Below are 23,768 nucleotides of genomic sequence, written 5' to 3' on the forward strand. Positions count from 1 at the left end.
GTAGAAGTAAAGTTCCCGTTCGAACTTTAAAGCATTTCCTAATAGTCGCCCCGTTTCCTTACGATCGTTCATTCGAAACATTGTGCTTTCTTTATGGCGTCGCTCTTTTTCAAGGATTATATTGTAAATAACATAATCGAGATTTCGAGATTGGTAGAAAAATCGCTTTCGAAAAATTCGTGCAAAAGTATAAAAGAAAGGTGTAAAGAATTCGAAAGAAAATATTGTTCCGCGTTGTAGACGTAAAATTGTAGGATACTTTTTCTCTCTTTTTATTTATTTATTTTCTTTTTTCTTTTTTCTCAAGCGATAAAGATTCTAGATAATAATGTACGACGTTTGTTTTCTCTCTTCTTTTTTTTTTCTTTTTTTTTCTTTCGATTAAAAAGCGATTAACATGTTCGGCGATACTTATGCGGAATTTCCTACGTTCGGTAAATACGTCATCTCTCTATTCTCTATCACAGATGAATGGAACAATTATCTTTTAATACGGCGATCAATGAGAATTTACTTAATATTGAGACATATTAAAAAAAGAAAAACAGGAAAAAAAAGAAAACAAGAAAGAAACAAAAAAGTATCGTATCGCAAAAATGTTCGATAACGTTAATTTAATCGAGGCTTTTCGCATAATTAAATCGCAACATCTTCCTGGAAGATGGAGGTAATGTAATGATTTCTATAAAGTCGATAAATTGTATTAGGAAAAAGAGCTAGGCGTGTATCCTGCGCTAAACTTGCGTATCTTTTTCTCTTATTCTTTTAATATGAAGATCCTCTTTATTAGAAACATCTAAAAATACTACCTTTATTTTATATAAAACGATTTCGTGGAGGCTTTAATATTGTGTTTGTGTGTGTGTCTGTGATTCTTCGTCTAAATATACACAATCCTTTCGTACGTATGTACAATCTTCCTTCTACTGTCTATTATGTTAATCGGTTATGAGACGCGTAGCTTTTGCAAATGTAAATATGCTGCTCGCGGTTTACTCACGTTCAACGTTAATTATTGTATCTGCGCGGCTGTACATTTAACGAATCAAGCACGCAAAATAATATCGTAAAACGTCATCTCTTGAAACGTCGTCTTATCTTCAAACTGTTTCTAACTGCGCGAGGTATTCTCGATCGCCTCGAGATCTTCACTTGCTTATGATTCTTATCACAAAATGTTCAGGCTTGGCTCGTGATAACGAGTATCAGTGTAAGAAAGCGAAAGAGGAATGAAGCTCGGTGCTTCTCTAAAATCTTTGCTACGTCTCAACGATACGGTACGTGAAATGTTATATATAATATAATTTCATATAATATAATTTAATATATATATATATATATATATATATATATATATATACATATGTATGTATATGTATATGTATATGTATATATATATGTATATGTATATGTATACGTATATGTATACGTATATGTATATGTATATGTGTATGAGTACACACATATACATATATGCGCATAATCAGCAAAATTGGAGGGAGCCAAAGGCATTTATTGGAAAATTTCAGTGTTTCATAGCGCTTGTCGTTCTTAACTCCTTCTCTTGAAAAACATTCGCAAGTGGTAGAGGTCGAAACGAATTCATTAATGAAACATCGGGCTAAACGTCGTAATGCGAATGATAGTAACTTGGAATTACAGGTACAAGATCTAACGTCAACTGCTCGTTATCGTACCACTTACGGGAAGCTAATCTTTCAAGTGGCCTTTTCGCCACATTTCATTATTCCAATTGATTCAATTTATTTGAAACTTGGAGCGAGAGAAACTTGGCGTAGAGCTATTCCCTGTTTCTTCGCTTAACTTAACAATTAATACTAGTCGATATTTCAATCTTACAATTATATCATCAGGCAAAAACAAACGAGAAATAGGATAGATTTAGGCTTGCCTGTCGATTTAAAAAAGAAAGTTATGCAAGTGTATGCGTCGAAGATGTATATAAAACATCGCGCTTGGACATCAATGATGCAAAATCGTTTTGTGTTTTTTTTCTTTTTCCATCGCATGTAGGCTTTCTCGTCGTAACTGAACCTTCGTGGATCATCGAAGAAAAAATAAAATATATTTTATATGTATATATATACATATAAAACGTACATATCTTCTTGGAGAATGTAGAGAGAGAGAGAGAGAGAGAGAGAGAGAGAGAGAGAGAGAGAGAGAGAGAGAGACAAGCAATGCTATCCACTACGATCTTCTCGAGGGTCCGCTCGGCGAATTTTTTGGCGAGTAGAGACCTAATTTAAGAGCCAACTCTTTCGGCTTCTTCGACGTATTCTTCACCGGGAACGGATTGAATTGAGCCTTCGGACTTGGGCTGACGTTCAGGCTATCAACCCCGCTTTTGCTCGATCGTCCTATATTGGCCAAACTCAAAGAGGATTTTTTGTAACAACTGGAGCCTCTGATAGGTAGCGACTCGGTGTATTGGCCGCCGGTCGTTATCTTCTCTGGAAAGTCAGGATGAGAGACAGGTCGTTTGGTTTCGTCGGCGATGCCGGGTGATAGTTTCGAAGCGAGATAGTCAATGGCCGGTGGGAAGGGTTGATCGAATCGCCGATTTGGAGAAAGAACAGGATGATAATCTCTCAAATAGGTTCCAACGTTCGATTCGCTTTCTACCATACCAGATATCACTCTGTCGTAATTGGTATTCTTGTCGCGAATATAATTTCCCATAGGTGACGATGCTGGCTCATAGCTACGACGTAAGACGTTGCTAGTTTCATTGGAATAATCGATAAAGGAACTGGCAGGAACGGCTCTCGATTCGTTGCCGGCGATGGACTTGTTGGGGTCGTTAGTTTGATCGCCGAAATACAAAACACTTTTCTCCATAGCCATTTGTTTGGGCTCGGTCGATAGAACGTCAGTGATATTTACCGTCGGCGACTCGTTGTTGTCGTCGTATCTCACTCGAAATTCCAAGGATTCCTTCGTTAAAATAGGACTCTTCGGGTGTACGTCGGCGTAGAGGGAATTCGTGGAGACGGTAGGCTCGCGATCAAAGTACTCGAAATTCGAATCATTGTCGTAGGGACGCGGTGTGTACGGATTACTGGGTATCCTCCTTGGGGATAGATTGCTTTTAAAATCGAAGCTCTTGTATGAATCGTAAGAGGATCCCTGCTTCAACGGGGAAGCATCCCTGAACGTTGGCATAGTTTTTGGCGAATATCGTATCGTTACGTCGGAGGTGTAAGGAGAAACGTTGGCGACGTAAGCAACCGCAACCGGTGACATGATTTTCGTTGGAACGTCCAACGGGGTGTCGGGTATCACCTGTGCCGAGGATATTTTGTCCAATTTTTCGAGCTCCCTGTAAATGTCTATGTCGCTTTTAGGCGACAAATCTCTTACGTAGCTCGACGACGAGTAAGGCTGACCGGCGGCGTATTGAGGATATCTTTCCGGCTGAATCGACTGAATTTCCTGGCTAGAGGAGCCTTGCTCGCTCCTCGTCTCGATAGAATCATTCGACGATTTGTAGGAAAATACGTTCGTCGAGATGCTGGTCAAGTCGAGGCCCTCGGTGTCGCTCACGTTCTGACTGGATGAACACTTTTCCAACGTCGCCACGCTCAGTCGTGGTTCCTCCTCGTAATTCGCCAAGAGTTTCGACAATTCCTCGTTAATCTTTCGATCTATCAGGGCCTCCCGCGTGTCGAAATATTCCTTGGACACGATCTCGTCAACGTCGAGATCGTCCAAGCGCTCGGTCTCGTCTATCAAGGAAAGCTTCGATAGTTCGTCGTTGATCTTCGCATCGAATTCGGAAATGCTCGTACCCGTCATATCGTCGAAATCTTTGAAATTAATTCGCGCCAATTCCTCGCTTATCTCGTCCTCGTTCAATCCCATTTTCTCCAATATAGGACTGAATATCTTGGAGATTTCCTCGTTTATAGGGCTGATCGTAATCTCCTTCGTTATTTCCTCGAGATCGGGTAGACGTTTTTTCGCCTGACACGCCAGGATCTTTTGTAGGATCGCCGAATTTTCTTGGATTATTTTCAAGGCCCTGTCGCTACTTCTCCGGCCGTTGTTACCGCCCCTCTTTCTCGGCTTCACCTTCGTCCAAACGCCCAATTTCGATTCTCTACCGTCGTTCTCCTCGTCCTCCTCGTCGTGCCGACCATCCACGTGGCCACCGTTGTCGTTCCCGTTAATCTTGTTACGCGAGACCGTCTTTAGGATACTGTCGATGCTCTCGTCTATATTTATCTTAGGGCGCACAACGTAGCACGACTTATTAGCGTTGTCTAGGCCGTTGTACGGTTCGCCAATGTCGAGACGATGTCTCGAAAAGCCGCTTGCCGAATTGCTGAAATTGTCCTGTCGTCTGGCCTCGAGATTCTTAAAATCCTCCCATATGTAACTATTCTTCTTGCCGAGGAATATGCCTATGCTCTCGGAAGGTCCGTCGCTGAAGGCCTTAGCCTCGAGATGCTTCATGTCTTCCAATATGTCACTCGATCTTTTCTTTACGATCGACACCGAGAGCTCGTCCGTAGACACTGAAGATTTCAAATCCGCGGATCTTCGATCCAGACTGCTGGAACTTCTTTCCAATAATTTCGAGCGGTCCTTGTGCCTGAAATGAAGATTCATGAAATGCTTGTTCAATTGTTCTCGAGGCAACTGAGATACCGTGTCTTTCTCGGACGAGCGATCGTCCCCGTTATCCTCCGTGGACCCTTCCTCGTTTTCGTTTCTATAAAGAATCGAGCTGGCTCCGAATTCGTAAACTCTACGATCGCTTTTATCTCGTTCGAAGGCGTTCAAGCACGAATTCTTCCTCGAAATGTCATTTTCCTCTTTGCTATCGAATATCCTCGAGGTACCGGAGTCCGAGTTGGTAACATTGGCGCCGTTCGAACACTTGCTCGAATCCTTTGAAACGGCGAATCTTTGTTCCGGCGAGATCCCTTCGGTCGCGCTCCCCCCTTCGCGGCTGGATCTACGTTTGGAAAGGCCGTAAGGCGACGGAGTCTTCCGATTGGGATGTGCGATCGGATAAAACGGCGAGACGGCCGTGCTCGGATCGATGGACGAGTCCGAAATATTATCTTGACCTCGTTTCCCGTAGCTCGTAGACGTGTATTTTATAGAATTGGCACTTATAGGCGATCGAAGGTCCGAACTGAAGGACCTCTCGGAAGACTTCATTTTGCTCGGACTGCAGCTGCAGTCGCTGGAGCTGCTTACGATTAATTTCGGGCTCGAATCTGATTTGTACTTGAGCGAGTCAGTGCTGAACGGCGTCGACGGGCTCGTCGACCTTTCGTAGGACAATCTCTTCCCTTCCAATCTTGGACTCCCTCTGACCAGGTCGGACTCGGTCGTTGACAAAAGTACGAGGGTCTTCGAGTCCGAGCTTATCGAGGAACAGACGGACTTGTCCGTAGAGAATTCTCGGGAGACCGATTTAATCGGCGTCCTTGGACTGACGGTCATACTCGAGGCCTTAGAATCCGGACCCATCGTCTCGCCCGAGCTAAATGACTTTTCTAAACTATCTGGCGTTCTAGGACTCTTCTTCCTCGTTGTCTCTGTGGAAGGCACATTACCTTCCAAGCACCAAGACTTTTCGTCTCCTGGCCTATCCGAATTTCTAATCGTCCCGATGGTTACGGGATCGTCAATTAAGGCCGTGCTATAAGGGAGAACACTATGGCTCGTGGTATTTCCTTTCTGATCCACGTTTATCGGCGAGTTTATCGGAAGATGGCCGACGACGTAAGTCTTCGACGCGTAAAAACTTTGTCCAGACGGAATCGTCGAACCCGTCGACGTAACGTCCAACGAAATATCTCTCCTGGGAATCTGGCCGAAAACGTTCGCGTAAGTCCTCGCGGAGCTTTCGAAACTTTCCTCGTTCTTCGCGTTCGCCGATTTCAATTGAGAATTGTAAATACTTAACGATTCTTGAAACGTTTTGTCGTTCGTCTCCGAATTATGAACGGTTATTTTAAAGGAATCCAAAGATGTTTCGAGGCGTTTCTCGTTCAAGTTCGACGATTTAAAAGTTTCGTAAGACGTTGTATCGTAAAGCTTCTCGTTCGTCGCATCCGACGATCTTAAAGATTTATAAGAATCCAAAGATATGCCAAATCGTGTTTTACTCGTCTCGGGTGAATTTAATGTTTCGTAAGAACGAAGAGACGCGTCGGCTCGTTGATCAATTCTATTTGGTGATTTTAACGACTCGCGCGTATCCAAAGCTTTATCTTTCGTATCGATCGACGATTTCAACGATTTATAAGAAAGCAAGGAAACTTTAAAATCCGTCTCTACCGAGGGACTACGTATAGATCTATAAGAATCCCGTGAAATCTTTAGATCTTCTGTCTCAATTGTATCCGACGATTTAAAATCTATGCTTTTATAACTGTCCAAGGATCCTTCCTTGGTCTTGTAAGAATTCAAGGTCAATTCGAAACGTTTCTCCCTCTTGTCCTCCATCTTGTCGTAAGATATATCCTTGGAAATGAAATCGTCGGACAGATCGGCAGCGTATCTGCCATCGTAATCGCGAACTTTCGTTCGAGATCCGAGAACCGAGTTCGTCGTCCCTCCAACTTCGTCGTCGTCGTCGTCGTCGTCGTCGTCGTCGTCGTCGTCGTCGTCGCTCCCTCCAACGGATTCCTCGTTCTTATTCGTCGGAATATAGCTAGTATTTATAGATTCGCCGTAATTAAATTGAAAATAATCCCGATCGTCGTTTAGTAAGGAACCTAAAGATTCCCTCTTCTCGTCGACTCCATTTGGACACTTCGAAGGTATCATCATCGCTTCTAGCGAAGCCTCGAGCGACGCTCCTCTCTTAACGCAATCATCTTCTTTCTTGATCTCGCCCTTTAAAAGCGCTTGAGGAACCATCGTATTATTGTCATCCTCGGCCGATAATCTTCTTATTTGATCGGTGATTTTGGCTATCGACGAGGAGGTATCATCGAAATCGGGACTATCTCCCGCTACGACGTCACGGGATGGAGCCGTCGCGTCACGAACGGGCGAATTGGCCGAGGTCGAAGAATCCTCGACCCTCCCGCTTTTCTCCTCTTCGCTCGCCATGACGTAATAATTGTCAGACGCTGACGTTAGCTCCTCGCTGTCGACGTCGCTGCATCGATCGACCTCGTCGCAAAGCTCGGTCGACGTGCTGTCGCTGTCACTGTCGTTGAGCCCACTTTTCGGTGACGTTACCACCTCGTCCACCGTCTCCGGCTTCGGCTTCGATTCGGCCGGCAACTTCTCGTTGCATTTCGTAGCCTCTACGACGAATGAAAAAGATCGATCGATAAGGCAGACTATCCAATGGCAAGGGTTCGTGAAGGTTGTCGAAACGTAACTTACCGCGATATACGTATTCCGATCTCCGAGGTCGTTGAAAAATAAAACGAAAGAAAAATATCTTTTTTACCGTGCGAGAATTGCTAAGACGACGGCGGTCGATAAGAAAGGATTCTACATTCCCGCGCGACTCATACGATAGAATAGAAGAGATCGAATGAGAACGATCGTAATAAATAAAAGTCGCGGTAAATTGACGCGGGATAGAGATAAGTGATTTTTTTTTTCCATACCGGCAGCTGTCTCTCCAAACTTGTGTTTCTGCTGCCTCTTCGTGTCCTTCCAATGCAAAGTGACGACTTGCTGTTGTCTCTCCTTTTTACTCGTAACCCGTGGACCTTGAAGAACGACCGGTCTCGTCTTGGTAGGGGTCGTAGCAGCTGACAAACCGAGTGATCGATTCTTTCCACTGACCAGGGCATTCTTACCGACTAACAGGTGATTCATGGCCTGAGAAGTGGGCGGTGGAACCATCGACTGTCTCGCGCACGCCGCTATAATATCAAACGGAGAACTCTTTCGATATTCAAAATCTAATTATGAGACATCTTCTAGGACATCGCAGTAAGCATAATCGAGTAGCAAGGGATTAACTTAACGAGGTGTGCTTGCTTGCTCGATGCTCTCTTGCCCTTCGAACAACGAGATCGATCAACGAATCGATTCTCTTCGATAATATTTCGTTTCGACTCGAGAATCGCGAGGACGATCGTTTAGCCCGCCTCGCCTCGCATTTCGGTACGAAATTTACCAATGAGACGGCTCGAGCGTTCGCTCGTTCCAATTATTATTCGGATATGGGGCTTCTGATAATTACCGGATAGTATAATATGAGCTTGCCGTTGTCGTTCTCGAAGCTTAGCATACTGTTGTTTCAACGTACTGATGTCCAAAGCGAGACGTTCCCGATCGTTGCCAGGAGCCATCGCTTGTATCGCTCCCACTGTCGAGGAAATGTGCTCTACGAATGAATATTTTAACATTAGATTATTTTCCTTCGAGGACGAAGTAATAATCTACCTTGATTCTAATAAAATCTCGATCGTGGATTATCTCCCGTAGATTACGCTAGGAAATAATATTTCGTATAATCAGAATTGATAATTGTTCAATTACCACTCAAAAGTTCACCTTTCTTCAATCGCTGTGCCATACTGAACATAGCAGCGGCCACGGCTAATCTTTCGTCTTCCTCGGTATCGCTGTCCTCGTCGTCGCTTAATTTCCGTGCCCACGGTGTAATATTATACCTATGTTTTTCTCGAAGTCCTGTCACGCCGTGCAGTGGTCCCAAACTGACGATGTTCTACAAGAAATAATCGTTACGTCGTAAAGTATGAAGGTTAAGGGGAGAGAGAGAGAGAGAGAGAGAGAGAGAGAGAGAGAGAGAGAAAAGTAAATATCGATCGATTAAATCGACATATATTCAAGGGCATACGGCATACGAAGCGTGCCGTGTGCTAGAGCGACATCGTCTCGCAACTGACCTTTATAAGATTATTCGTATTCGTAAATTCCAACATTTCTCGCGTGAGAACGCCCATGATACTGTAAAACTCGTCCGCCGACGTAACGGTCATAATACGGCTGAAAGAAGATCGGTGAGGTGACAGAGGTTCGTTATTAACGAACGGACAACGAATTTCTACGAGATCGTGAATAGAACTGACTGTACGTACTCGGAAAGACTCTCCCAAATGGCAAGAGCCGTCCTTAGGAGCACTTGGTCACCCTCGAGAAATATTAAATCCCAAACGCGGAGTACCGCGTCTTGCGGCAAGCAATGACAAAAGAGCGTGAGGAACCATTGCATGGTGAAGACATTCGTGAGAGGTGGCTCGTAGCTGCTACCTGCAACAAACGGTTTGCCGGTAATTAAAACGGTTCGATCGAAGTTTTGATCGAAGAAAATTTTGATCGCAGGCCTTAACGTCCAATTTACGCTACCAGTAGCCTTATCCTTAGCGTCGCTTTGCAAAATCTCAAGGTGCTTGGATAATTTCGGCATTCTCGAACGAAGAAGATCACGAAAAACGGCCATGTCGACGGATAACCCGCGAAGATTGTCGGCAAAGTAACCTTCCGGTAGGACACCCTCTATTAGATAAATCATCACTTTCACGGCCGATGATTCAGCGCGATCCATCACTTGTAATACAAGAGCCGCCAATACGTTCAATCCTTGACAATAACCGACCGACTTGTTCCATCGCGCAAAGCCAAGCAATACTCGACGTAGCACGGCTTGATTGTCACGTCCAGCTGCTCCGCAAAACAAACTGCAGCCCGTTCTGTGAAGATCCTGAAAAGAGGTAATCAGTATTCCCCGATCATCTTCTACGCAACCTCTGCGCTTATCGTTTACTAATGGCCGCCGAGAAAAAAACAAAAATGCATCCGTTTGCTTCTCGTTCGGTAACGTAATGTAAGATAACAAAGAAAAAAAAAAAAAAAAAACAAATATAAAGGAGATAAGAACCGGTTGGGTTAGAGAAAACGATAATAATTAGCTTCTTTATCAGTTGTCTTACCTTAACGATTTGTATACCGAGCTCCTCGTCGTCGGGATTACTCCACTCGTTGAAGCAAACCTTTTCAGCCTGCTTCCAATCTACACCCCGTTGATCCAGATGACGTTCCGCCAGTGTCAGCCAAAGCTGTTAAAGATTCGCCGTGAACTCTTTGTTACTTTTCTTATTTCTTTCTTATCAAAATTGACAATTTCTCAAAGGGTTTTCGGAATTTAGGAAGACTCGAAATGACAGATATTAAGCATCCCTATCGTGCTTACTCTTTTTCGAAATTCCGCTGGTATGCCTCCTGGCAAACGCGCTACCATCTTCATCGCGTCCAGCCATTGTTGAAATCCACTTTCCCCTGGCTGAGGAGTCAAGCTAAATCTCATCTTCGTATCTTCGACTGAAATCGAAATAATGCGAATACGGATAGGGTGACGAAGAGAGGGATCTTCCCTCTTCCCTCGCTTTCTGTTTTTCTTTTTCTCTTCTCCTTCCCTTTTTCCCCATACGCACGTACGTCCGTGGACACGTGGCCACGTCATCCCCATTTATCGAGAAAGTCAAAGTTCACGCGAAGGTATTCGCGTTGCGAATCTAAGAAATAACATCCTACTAACTAGCCGGGTACTTTGACTTTTTGGCGAGTCACGCGCCGATTGATACGCGCTTTAATTACTTTTACGATGATTATCATTGATAAATGGTTGGGACGAAGACGTTGCCCCAGAAATACGGAAGAAACGTTTTCGACATTAGACGACATTATTTAACGGCGTGACGAAGTCAACGCGAACGTATTACAACGGGCAAGCACGGGTGTATAATCGTGCGTATAGGCAAATTAGCGCAGATAAGACATTATCTTTTTCCACGCGGCACAAGATAAGGCCGTGGTTGAAAATCACCAACGGGCATTTTCAACTCGTTCGGGAATGTTTTATTCGCGATCAACTTTTCATTTACAACTTTTTACTTTCTTCATTTCTTTTTTTAATTGAAAAAGGCTTCTCGTAGAAATTCGTTCTCTCCGGGAATATTATCGGCTAATTGTCGCGGAGAGAGAAAACGGGAGGAAGAAGGAACAAAAGAAAAAACGAACGAACGAACGAACGAACGAACGAACAAACGAACGAACGAACGAACGAACGAACGAACGAACGAACGAACGATAACTCGTAGAATATTATTTCACCTTCCAGCTCTTGATATCTCGAAGCAGAGCTTCCTGCGTACGCGGCTGCCGACGCGAGGTTTTTGAGTGAGTTGAAAAAACCGCTCATTCTCCAATTAGAAACGCCTCTCTTTCTTCTTCATTTTCTCATCTTTTCATCTGCCCTGCCTCTTATTATATCGCGTGCACGCGCCGCCCTTCAACCGTTTTCGTGTCTCATGATATCTCGTCCTTCGATTCATCGCCTTGGAATCATCGCTAGCGCTTTTCGAAACTTTTCCCATAGGAGTTCCGCTTTCGTTAAGCCTCTGAAAAGTTCACACATAGACATATAGGTCGATGGGACTGCGATAAAAAAGAAATAGGTACGATTAGTTCGCCTAATTTTGTCATCTCGATTATTCGGATGCCACGTTCGCGTCCGTAGAAAGGAACTTTGTCATTTTTCGCATTTTCCACGATACCGCCGCCGAGTCGTCTTACGTAACATTTGCTCCGCCGCGAAAGACCAACGGCAGCACGTGGCTTTTTATTATTGGCATGAAAAGTTACACCGGCTAGGCACCGGCTTTAGAGGAGAACAAAAGATAGCCGCATTAGGTTGGACGAATCTAGAGGAAGAAAGAACAAAGAGAAAGATAGAAAGAAGTTGGAGAAAGAAAGAAAAAAGAAAAGGGAAACGTCCGCGTGAATTTATACATTCGCGCTAGACAACATTTCCTTGAAGCTTATATACGCGCGACCGCACCACCTGTTAGAAACTATGTCATCTACATGTATACATATGTGCGTGTATAGATGGAGATCATTCTAATATCATTGCACTGCCGTGTTTTACGACAAGAACATAAATCATAGGCATCCTTGATTCTTTTCGATAGGATCATCGTTTATTAATAGTCAACGTGTTCTCGTCCAAACTGTCGTTGGGAAAAAACATAAACGTTTCGAGCAAGTACATAAATATCATCTTGAAACGAATTAATTAACGACTTTACGAGTAAGCCTCGATGCGAACGAGATCGAGCTGTATAATTTTTCACCAAAAACACTTATTCCGTTCGCGACGAGAAGAAAAGGACAATCGTTGCGTTGTCGATACGTCTAGGGACTGACCTAATTTCGACCAGGAGAAAATGAAACTCTACCGTATCTCATGTATAATCCCGTCGAACGAGTTCCATCGCACTGGAAATGTGCACTGACGTACGGAGAGTGCCCGATATCGAAGACTAACAAAACGCGTTATACACGACAAAAAATGTTTACTTTTAGGAAAGATAAAGAGAACGGTGTGTCGGTGAGAAGGTTTCTCGAAAGAATCGATGCGACAACGAACCCCGAGTTTGTTCTTTTTTCATTCGGCGAGCACGCTCACGAGAAGGCTGCAAAGAAATATTGAGGCACGTTTTCTCTCGACGATTATCAACTTTGATCATCCTACCATCCTTCCCCTTCTCTCTCTCCTCCACTCTTCCTCCCTCCCTCCCTCTCTCTCTCTCTCTCTCTCTCTCTCTCTCTCCCTCTCTCCGTCTGTCTGTCTGTCTCTCTTTGGCGAAGAAAAAAGGGATTGAGCACTTTGTCAAATGTCGTAGTCGACGTAGAAAACGTCCAACGTCATTCTGTTCCGGTTAACGTCGAATCAGAGTCCGAACGCGAAGCTTTAGCTTTTGGCTCATCTCTGGACGTCTTCCTTCTCACACAAGAAAAAGTTCAACGAAAAAGTAGAAATTAAAATATGTCAATGTATCGCACGATAACGATTCTATGTGTTTGAATTTTACTTTACGATAAGGATCCTTCGAAACAAATCGCAAATTTGCGAGGGGAAGGGAGATAAAAAAGACGCGATAAACGACAGTCGTATACGACTGGAGTCAGCTGAACGACTAAAGGTGGAAGCCGTCGTGGTGCTGTGTGGGCGCGCGCGCGCAGCACCGTCGATGGTTACGACGCCGACGGTGGCGGCGATAGGCAGGTTCACGTTCCCGATGTAAAATCTGTGTCTATAGTCGTCGAGCTAGTTCCTTCACGGTAAGAGCTCCGCTGCGATAGGCTCCGCTGGCTACTTCGTAGGAGCTCGACATATCGGCTAGGCTCGAATCCTAGACTGGAACCCTAATGCACGTCTTTGACGTCGTTTCAATCCTCTCGTTTCGTTACTCTCGTTTGCCGCGCATGCGTCCTTCTCACCGAGATGATTCCATCGAAAAATGCCGTTGCCATCGAGACAAATGCGTCAGGGAGAGAAATAGAGTCTCTGGAATTTGAACTTTCTTTGATTTATTTTGCGACTCGTTTCGATACTCGTTTCATCTTTCTATTCCATTTTAAGGGAAATATATCGTAGAGATCTTATTATCGATTCTTATTTCTCTTTTACAAGGCCACGGATAATTTTAATCCTCGCGCAAGATCTTATCTCGCATCATGGATCGACGAACTTATCGATCGGTTGGTTTCCTTTTATGGGTCACTCCTAGTCTCCTAGTTATAAGTACCAGTACGTTCCAAGGAGAACGCTTTTCTTCTCTTTCTTTATTTATTTCTTTGTTTTCTTTGTAACGATAGGGAGATTAGAGTCTTACGCGGCTTAGGGTCGAACGACGAAATTAATTTCGCAAGTAATTTAATTGCTATTCGTTCGTTCCAATTTCTGCGTCAAATTCGAGGTCTCGCTAGTTCGTAGCCTCCCGGAGAAACATCGTCGGGGATTTCGCAATTCTCGTAGATACAGGAAACGTCGTTAAAACCGACTTTAGGTGGCGGCACACCGCGTAAGAACTATGGTCGTGCGCAGTATACGCCGAGCATGCGTGTTTAACGACGTAGAAGCGGCAAAGTCTAATTATTGATCACCGCATCGTCGTCGTGCACGAAAGCGAGTTCAAGTCTTCATTGTCTCACCGACGAACTCGTTATTATTATTTCGTCTTTGAATTTTCAATCGTATGGATTTTCAATCGTATGGATTACAACACAAATTTGTTCTAATAAAAAGAAAATCATAGCGGCCACGGAGCGCGGTACTTCTCGAAGGTAAATAAGAACCCGGAGCGGATCGTACGAGCGTAGGCGTCAATGCACTCCGTTCATTTTATATGTATAGTACATATGCTGAGCGAATTTATATTTACTATACTCTTTAAAAACAAATAACTTATTTTAACTTAATACTATTAATCCACCGCTACGAGACTTCGTATGTAGGTATTTCAATAATTTTTCTACTTTTGCTTAAGAGAATTTACTTTCACGAGATGCAAAAAGATTCTTCGCTGTGCGAAACTTTATCGAAACGTTTTTATTTCCCAATAAAATCCCATTGATATCGTTCTCTTTTAGGCGACATTGTTAAATATATTCCCAGGTAAAATTCGGCTTTATCGAATGATAAAAGAGCGCGTATAAGCGCCGTACTCGAGAATTATTCGCGCGTGCATGCGCAACGGCGGTCATTTAAAATCCTTACTACCAACCTATCGTTACCATCGAACTTTGACTTTCAAATTACGCGAGATTCATTTCAAACGTCGTAAAGTCCTACGCTTTCCAGCCTCAAATTCAAATATAAATAATATCTTCAAGTTCCAATAAATCCTGTCTAACGTTATCCAAACACCAAGATTTTACATCAGGAAAATTGAGAAAATCTTTTTAACAGTATCATTTTATACAGGCAGATTAATTATATTATGCGCCGTCCATAGTTGATCGTAGCAACGTTATTACGCTCGTAACGTTGTTTCGCTAAAAGGCAGTACGTTAATCGTTTTCTATGTTACATTAACAAAACAAATAATAGTTTGACGGTTAACCGATCAACGAGTAATTTCGTTCTCGAGTAAACTAAACTTATCGATCGTACAATATAATTTGTATTATCGAGCGAGGCAATAAACGAGAGAAGAGGGCTGCGAGTAGTAGTGCGCAATATGGAGAAAGTAAATCACAATCGAGCCTTTACTTACTTCTTTTCGCGCTATGCGCTTGCAAATTAGCGGTGATGATGTCGCACTGTTTGTCACGTTTAGCAGTTAGATAATCCTTTCTTCGCAGTTGACGAACGAGCAATCCACCGGTGTGATTAATATGATCGTACAAGATCTTTATCAATACATGCAACTCGGTCTTGCCTGAAAACAATGTCATTTAACTTTCGTCTCGAATAGAAAAGTATTTGTTCCAGGTGGAACATAAACGTCATCGTAGAAATAGTTTTTTAAACTTGATTTTTTACCGTCATTGATGTTTTATGATTTTATTTCCTCGCACAGCTAAATTTAACAAGGTAGATGAAATGCTTGTATAGATAAAAAAAAAAAAAAAAAAAAAAAAAAAAAAAAAAAAAAAGAAAACGAGTGTACGGTAAAAAAACAAAAAAGGAAAAAAAAACAGGACGGCACTTAAAGTCGAGGAACGTTCTTGTCTCGAAGTCAACGAGGTCGCTCGTCTGTCTGGCTTCTACAGCCTCTTGTCTCGTCAGCTTCCCGAACCCTGAAGAGGCTTTACTAATTTCAGGGTGTCTTTGATTTCTCTCTCTCTCTCTCTCTCTCTCTCTCTCTCTCTCTCTCTCTCGTGAATTTATCGCAAATTCGAAGCCTTTTTCTTCTTGCTTAGCTCCCCTCCCCGCGCCCCGCCTTCCCTGAGAATAAGAAAGTCTTGCAAATTTTCAAACGAAAGCTAAACTTTCTTTGAACTATGTCCCCGAGTTATTTCTCTCTTTCTCTCTCTCGTCTCTCTAAACGACGTCTGGGAGAAAAAAAAGCATTTCGAACAATGACGTCTACGTTCTCTACGAATGAAAAGACATTTATCATAGCTTTCCTCCCTCCAAGGATCAATATCGTTTGTGTGCGCTTCCACATTGAATAGTCTTACTTTTCAATAGGAGACGAGCCTTTTGTAAATATTGGTGCTGCGGATGTTGTCTCAAGGACGAAGAAGCTGTGGAATCGCTCTCGGAACGACTACCGGACGGGAAACCATAAATGTCCAGTAATAGCTGATCCACGAGCGAACAAACCCGTACTTCCTCCTTGTTATCTCGTATCGCCAGTGGTGCTGGATACTTCTGCAATAACATAGGATAAGACAAGTCCTTGGATTTATCGCAGAAACGTGTGATATTCAACGGATACCTTTGGACTCCTCCGCAAGTTGTCGTTTTTAACGTCGACGATCATTTCGAATCGTCGATTACTCGGAACACCTTCTATAGACTTGCTCCTTCGTATCTGTCTTTTAATCGCCGGCGTAACGCTCTCGCTGGCTCTTCTAATCGGTAATTTTTTATTCAATTCCATAAAGTCCGGACCTTCGAACCTTTGCTCGATCAAATTACGTTTTTTCGTTTTGCGGATCGAAGAGAAGGGATAACCGATCGGTGAGTAATCGATATTTCTCGTTCGATGAGTGACAAAGACGTCGCCAAAAACTCTTTCGTTTTCCACAGCGACGCATTTCACGCGATAACTTATCTCGGAATGATTCTTCAGCGGTATCACTTTGCAATTCATGTCGAACGATCGGTTCTCCTCTTCGCATTAAAAATTATAATTAGCTTTTCAATTCAGTTAAATTATATTATAGAAAGATAGATACGTCGGTGGAATCGATGTATTTGATTAAACGCATAGAACGAACGTGAGAACGGCCCTTAACGTGTCCCCTGTTCACTGTGTCGTGCACTCGTACGCACGATAGAAAGATAGATTTCAGTTTTACGCGACGTAATTAAAGATACGTCTAATTGTAAGTCGACAAGCGTGGCAGAAATCTTGACACGTCGTTCTAACAGATTCTTCCTTCGACAAGCGGTTTGAATAGGGAAAAATAGACTGTCGCTGCGAAGTCGTGGAAGAAACAAACGACGATACGCCGTGATAACGATGCGAGAATGATCTCGTCAGGGCCAAAGGCAATGCCGTTGCAATTAAATTTATCTAACGGGTAGTAGTACTTATCGTTTGCCCGCACACTCCTCTTACGTAGACGGCCGATCAAGCTTTTTCTTAGATATGTCGATAGGATGAAAAAATAATGTTGCATTATAACGCTCGAACACACTTGGTCTTCGTTACTAAAACACTTTCTACAACGTGCCTAGTTCCTGCATTTCGTTCTGGACAGCGTTCTAGACGTTATCAGAAACCGGTAATACCCTTCTGGTAGCCAGACCACAACTGGAAACGTCGACGATGATAATCGCTTCATTAACCGCGCACACCTACATTTCTAACTGTCGTATCGCTGAGTGGTCGTGGACGTGGAAATGAATAAATTAAACAGACGCGTTGCGCTTATATTTATCATCCGTTCGCTTCTTGATCCCTCGGAAGAGAAAAAAAATTATACCTCTTTTTTTTGTTTGCGCTGCAGTAATGCTCGAGTAAAATTATTTTTCTTCTCGAATTTTTCTCTTCGCTCACGAAAATTTGTTTGAGAATTTGTCCAATTTGTTTTTTATTTCTTCATTTCGTCGTAGACAAAAAAGTCAAAGAAACGGAAAAGGTCCTATTATTTTTACGAGTACGTATCTATACTCGTACAATATTATAGAAGATCGTATTAATTCGCTTTTCGGTTCTCGACGAAAAACTTTATCGTTACGAGGTTGCGACGATAACATAGCGAGCATAGCGAACGTACGCCGTAAGAATTTAAAGCGGACAGTGCCCGTTGGTCGCGCTAATCATTCACCTGGTGAAGCTCATTGACCCCCTTCTAATCGGTAAGCTTCGAAGGGGACCCCTATCCGTATTTCCATTACTTTTTTCACAATTTTCCTTTCGACGATCGTCGTCCGATCGACGACGATAGTTTTCAGTCTCGGACGAGTACCCGAGAAAAGGGAATACGAACGTATTCGAAGCTTTCGGACAGATAAGTGTCGTAGTAGTAGATTATCATAAATAACGTTTATTGCTATAGCCGCGATAATTGCCATGGGAGATACTCCTTGTTGACTTTTCTATTTTCCATTTATTTTGTGCAACGCAAAAGATGTAAACGTAAAAAGGGGCTTTTATCGAAAGTGGGCCGTATCGTGAAAGCAAATGTTAAATCGATGTACACAATTCGCGATCGAAATAACGTAACTATGGTAGCGAAACAAAGATGGAGATTATTCCATCATATGGCCGACGATAATATATCGTTCCTCTTCCATGAGACCAACGTCTATCTATCTCGTCGCGTTAATTAAATTTCGATGTGAAAATCTTCGGAAATGTCCGTAATTCCTTGTCCTTGCAACGAAGAAAAAGATTCGGAGGAAGATGGATTGCGTCCTCGTACCGACGAAATTTATCGAACGTGCAAGCTCCCGACGCGATTCATGTATCCAAGTGAGTATGACGAAGTGACGCGATAAGTGAAGGAGCCACGATATAAAGTCCATGAGAAAGGAGTTGTTAAAGGAATAAGGAAAATTGCGCCAACACTTTTAAGCGTAAAACTTGTGTACTATCGGTACACAACCGATAACCTTTCCTTGACCTTAGACCACTTCTTCTCTCTATCTCTTTCTCCGAAAGAGTCTATCGTTAGAAAAGTTGAATTTGAAAGACAAATTAAAAGCGAAATCGGCTCGCATCGAGAAATCGTTTATTTATCGTCTTCGACCGTGCGATCTTCGTCCGACGTAACGATACGTAAAGTAATTCAATGAATGCCTTTTTTTGAAACCTCTTCTCTCCCTGGTACACGTATTACGTTTAATTTATCGAAGATAAATCGGGAAGAGAAACAAGGGGAAAAAAGAAAGAATATTTTTAATAAATCGAATTGGAACAGTTGTCCGTTTCCAAGGGGAATCAATTATTCCGAGCGGCGAATCAATTAATCTATTTAATCAATTTAAGTCCTTCTCTATCGATCTTAATTAGTAGTTTGGATTCGTCGAGAATATTGGAAGGATTTGAACCTTCCTCCCTTACCGTCAATATTCCTCTCGCCATTCCTTATTCTTCGCAATTAGTCGTAAAGTCTACCGCGAGATATTCTCGTTAAGTGCACGATAACGCTCGGCTATTAATAAGCAGGCCGTACTCGATCACTGCGTGCACCCGTTCGAGTCTTATCACGAATAATAAGCGTTTTTATGTATGTCACCGCGTATACCTCGTGTATTATTAGTCATTGTTATCCGTAAAGAGTCAGTTTCCTTAACGATTGGATCCACCACCAAGTACAAACCTAACTGCGAATATCGCGTTTATCGTTATTAAGCTTTACCTCGTTACGAAAGAATTTCTCTCTTTGTTTCAATCTCGTTGTTTTATTTTTCTTTTTTTTTTTTTTTCAAAATGTGTCGTCGTTTAAACGAATTCTTTTTCAAAATAAGATAGAAATGATGACGATATGAAATGACGACGGATGGAAATTATTCGACAACGATCGAATATCCTGCGTTAAGTTTGATCCAACGCGAAGCATTCATTACTCGCATCGAGGTAAGAAAAAGGGCTGAGCTGGGAAGAATATCGAGTATCTTAATGATTTTACGAGCTTTTACGTGGTTCAGGCGGGAGAAACTCGGACAATCGGCGTATTTATGCCGAGAATGCGATATCTCGAGAAATGGTAAATGCGACGAGAGAGAAGTCGTGTCTATATGAAGAGAAAACGATCTCCCACGGGGTCAGTGGAAGTTCAGCTTCACGGTTGAACGTCACGACGAACGTCATGCTGTGCTTTCTCGTTCTCGTCTTACGAGTTCTCTCGTTTTCCCCGTTATCCGCGTACGCTTATGCGGACGAAGAAATCGATTGTCAGGTATATAATCATCTTCACGTTTGTCTCTCGAACGGAATACTCGAGAGCGTAGCATTTAAGGACGTAAAGGCCGTTCAAACGATCGAGGATACGGAATTGCATCTAGAGGATCTTGCCATCACGGATATCAGAAAGAACGCGTTTCTACGAGTCAACAGTTCGACGGCCCTTTATTTACGAAACAACGGTTTATCGATCGTCTCGAAGCATTATTTCGAGTCCCTCGATCAATTGACGTATTTGGATTTACGAAACAATTCAATCCGAGACATCGAGGATGCCGCCTTCGCTGGATTAAATTATTTGGAGACGTTGCTCTTGGATTATAATAACGTTTCCTATTTACGGCCGAACATTTGGAGGGGCTTGACCGAACTTCACGAGCTCTATGCCACGAACAACAACATCGTGCTGAGGAGAAATGCGTTTAAGGGTTTGAGACAATTGGAGACGCTCGCCTTGGATTCTAATGGTATAACGGAAATACCGATCGGCACCTTCGCCGGGCTACCTCACATCGATCTACTTTACTTGTCGAGAAACAAAATATCCACCTTCCAGCCGGATGTATTCCGTGGGCTTAATGAGATAAACGAGTTGGATCTTGGAAAGAATCGTTTCCAATCTCTTCCCGTTGGAGCGTTTCGATATTTGAAGAGCTTAAATTCTCTTTGGTTGAACGGGAATGCGATCGAAGCGATCGAAAAGGACACCTTCGAGGGTTTGGACGATCTCTCGATTTTGTTTTTGAATAACAACGAACTTCGTTACGTCGACATGTCGGCTTTCGCCAAAATGAAAATTGTCACCGTAGAGCCCGGCTTCAAGATAAACGACGAACTGGTCGAACATTTTTCCGAATATACTGGAAAATATCATTGCACCAACGTTCTCTTTCAGGAGCCCTACGATTGCAGATCGTAATTGTCAGCGTTCAGTCCAAAATCGTGACCTGTCCGTGACAAATTGTATACGCGTATAATAGCCCCTACGATTATAATATCGATTAAAGTCAATTAACAGTTTAGAGTTTCTACCTAGAGAAATTTGTCGAAATGTAATAGCTTTCAAAAGAGGTATTAAGTGACTTTAGGAAACGTTTGCAGCACACGTATATATATATATATACACATATACTTCTCGCACGAAAAGTGCATAAAAAGAATTTATCGTTCGATATCGGTCACGTGGAACGCGCAATGATAAATGTATTAAGCAGCTGCGACTGTTATGAGTATGTACTAAAATAAACTGTATGTAACGCGTCTCCGAGTCGACTATGAGAAAACTATGCAAATAGGCAAATAGCTCGAGCGAGTTGTTGGAAAGTAAAATTTATCGATTTAATATCGATCGATTTTCCAACGAAGAAATATACCTAAGCGTCTATACTGATCTATCGATCGTCGTCTTTATAGGGGTATTCAAAGGATATCGTCAAGACGACCTTCCTCTTCCACATCCCTGCTATAGGAGTACTTCCATGGATTATGGTTGGTACGCGCCTACGATTCATACCGTTCCTACAACCTACTATCCTCGAAATACTTTCTTCACTCGAGAGGCTGCCCTCGGTGGAATGTATCGAAATTACTCCTTAAACACGGAGCTTGACAAGACTTTCTTTTGATTCGAAATACGTTTACAATCGTACTCTTAGAACATTTTTAATAAATTTTCTATTAATTTTTTTTCGAGTGTACTCACGAATGTATTAAAGAAATGAAAATTAAAGAAATTCTCAAGGATATATTAATGGTTACTATTCATTATTACTATCGTTTTACGCATAGATATTTTTTTATTATTACAGTTCAGCTTGTATGCACGCATGCATGTGTGTGTGTCTCTGTGTGTGTGGATATACATACATACATATATATATATATATGTGTGTGTGTGTATATATATGTATATATATGCATACATATGTATATATATATATATATATATATATATATATATATATATACACACACACACTTGCATATACATACACACGTTTCGCGTTAATCATACTTTAACGGATCCTATACGTCGGGCACATTTCCAATATAGCGTGCCCGAGATTACGTCTAATCGCGGATTATAAACGTCTCCTTTGCATTACTTGTCTCTTGCGATACATTTATCGAGTAGTGATAATAATTTGTTTCTTTTTTTTTTGTTTTTTTTTTTTTCATTTAAATCGCGATTCACATTTTACGGGTGCATCGGCTAATCGGTGAATTGGAAAACTTTTACGACGATTATTACACATCGATTATTTATATAATGTCACTCGGGGATGTCTAAAATACTTTGCTACGGCGATATTTCATCAATTGCCGTCGATCTCGCTAATGTCGATAATAGCGGTACAATAATAGTAATAATAATAATAATAATTCAATGACAACGCAACATGTGTATATTATATGTACCTACATAACACAATGGACATTCATCTATCGCTTTAACACATTTTCCAGTAACAATCGTAAAGATTAGGAAACGCTTTGCGGGATACTTCATAATTCTATTCTGGTTAACAGTTAATCGATGAAAGTAATAATGCTCGATAACCGGTGTTCGAAAGATCGCTTGATGTTAGATGAAATCATTGATATAAATAATGAAACGTTTGAATGTAAGAAGCGAACAAAGAGAAATTATACAAATTTCAAGAAAATTGACACCGCCAAAAGAAATTGCTTCTAAATGAATCTTCGTCAAACATTTCATTATAGCAATGATATTCTTTATTGAAGATCATAATAGCTAATCCTGTGCTCGCTGGCAATCGTCTTTCCTTCCTTTACGTTGTTCTAATGAATTAATTATCTTTCGTTATAAACGTTCGAGAGAAAAATTGTGACGGATAATGTAAGGAGTACGTTCACGAACAATGAAATAAATTAATAAATAAAAATCGACCGTCAACGAGCACGTAGTACCGAGACAGAATATCTAGCCATTATGTATTAATAACGCATACTTCACATTCCTACTCTATGTATATATATATATATATATATAAATGTCTTCTTTTTTTTTTTCTTTTTTTTTTTTTACTTATAATTTTATACAATCACTCATATATCTCGTCTCTACTGCACGCCTTTTATCGTTCTTCCTGTTGACATGTGGGATGTAGGTAATTTTATTAAATCGTAAGATTTATAATGACCAACGCTCGAATCGGAAGTCGAATAATATTTAACAATTAACGATGACAAATAGAACACACCTTTTAATTTTTTCTCTTTGTCGCACGCCCTTTAGCTTCTAATATACATTGTCTATATTTCCTTTTGCGTTCATTTAATATTTAGTGCTTTTTAACGATAACAAATCGCATCCTGTGCGTAGGAAAAAAAAAAACAAATCAAAATATATACGCGTACGATCTTCTTACGGATGCTGTTTTATTTCCTTTCAAATCCAATATCCTATCACTTTCTTTGTTTACATCGTTTCTCTTTCTCTCTTATCCTTCCTTGAGTAAAAACAGCGTCCATAAATCTGAGAAACGCAATTCGTCGATAACGAAAGCTTCGAAAGGATGAACGAAAGAAAAACATCCCAGTCATTCTCCCTACACGCTGCTAATGCACATCGTCGTTGAGCCGCACGGTTTTATATTGTCGTTCATCTAATGTAAATTATGAGGACTTAATTCTCTAGGAAGTTGGACCGTCCTTGGTTCTGATCTTCGTTGATCATCGATCATCCAGTCGATCCGATTTATTAATCTTAGGATGTTAATCGCATTTCCTTCTACCTTTCCCTCCCCCCTTTATACTTCTTTTCGACGATATAATTCTTATCGCGCATCAAAGAAAGCGTTCGAGATTCGTCTTTTCAATTCGATTCTTTCGAAATTTCCTGACCATTCTATCGTTCCCCATTTTTATTCAAAATTTTCAACTGCGCTTTCA

At 41.8% G+C, this 23,768-nt stretch overlaps 3 protein-coding genes across 13 annotated transcripts in view; 2 read left to right on the forward strand and 1 right to left on the reverse strand.

The window, feature by feature from the left end:
* The first annotated feature begins 1,125 nt into the window (after positions 1–1,125).
* Positions 1,126–23,768, forward strand: part of Timp (Tissue inhibitor of metalloproteases) — a 48,421-nt gene continuing 25,778 nt past the window's right edge. The window contains exon 1 of the mRNA XM_085658366.1: positions 1,126–1,277. Within this exon, the coding sequence (XP_085514492.1) occupies positions 1,230–1,277 (48 nt within the window). The 5' untranslated portion in view covers positions 1,126–1,229. The remainder of the gene's footprint in view (positions 1,278–23,768) is intronic.
* On the reverse strand, positions 1,375–17,327 carry LOC118443462 (uncharacterized). 11 transcript variants are annotated; one of them, XM_085658362.1, is made up of 12 exons: positions 16,212–17,327; positions 15,952–16,171; positions 15,042–15,206; positions 10,172–10,299; positions 9,912–10,037; positions 9,328–9,682; positions 9,060–9,231; positions 8,868–8,967; positions 8,512–8,686; positions 8,198–8,341; positions 7,647–7,874; positions 1,375–7,271 (listed from the first exon to the last, which is right to left on the reverse strand). In XM_085658362.1, exons 1-12 carry the CDS (start codon positions 16,587–16,589, stop codon positions 2,212–2,214), a joined length of 7,251 nt encoding a protein of 2,416 aa, XP_085514488.1. In that variant the 5' UTR covers positions 16,590–17,327; the 3' UTR covers positions 1,375–2,211. The 11 variants fall into 11 exon arrangements, with proteins under 11 accessions (XP_085514488.1, XP_085514481.1, XP_085514480.1 ...); XM_035870487.2 differs by having other exon boundaries at positions 1,376–7,301; positions 7,614–7,874; positions 15,952–16,144; positions 16,212–17,326; XM_035870486.2 differs by having other exon boundaries at positions 1,376–7,301; positions 7,614–7,874; positions 8,497–8,686; positions 15,952–16,144; positions 16,212–17,326.
* On the forward strand, positions 18,426–21,301 carry LOC118443466 (uncharacterized). The gene has a single exon (XM_035870503.2). The coding sequence runs from the start codon at positions 19,654–19,656 to the stop codon at positions 20,770–20,772; it is 1,119 nt and encodes a 372-aa protein (XP_035726396.1). The 5' UTR covers positions 18,426–19,653; the 3' UTR covers positions 20,773–21,301.

Source organism: Vespa mandarinia, chromosome 7 (assembly GCF_050613455.1).
Source record: "Vespa mandarinia isolate Hongniang chromosome 7, ASM5061345v1, whole genome shotgun sequence".
Taxonomy (NCBI): Eukaryota; Metazoa; Arthropoda; class Insecta; order Hymenoptera; family Vespidae; genus Vespa; species Vespa mandarinia.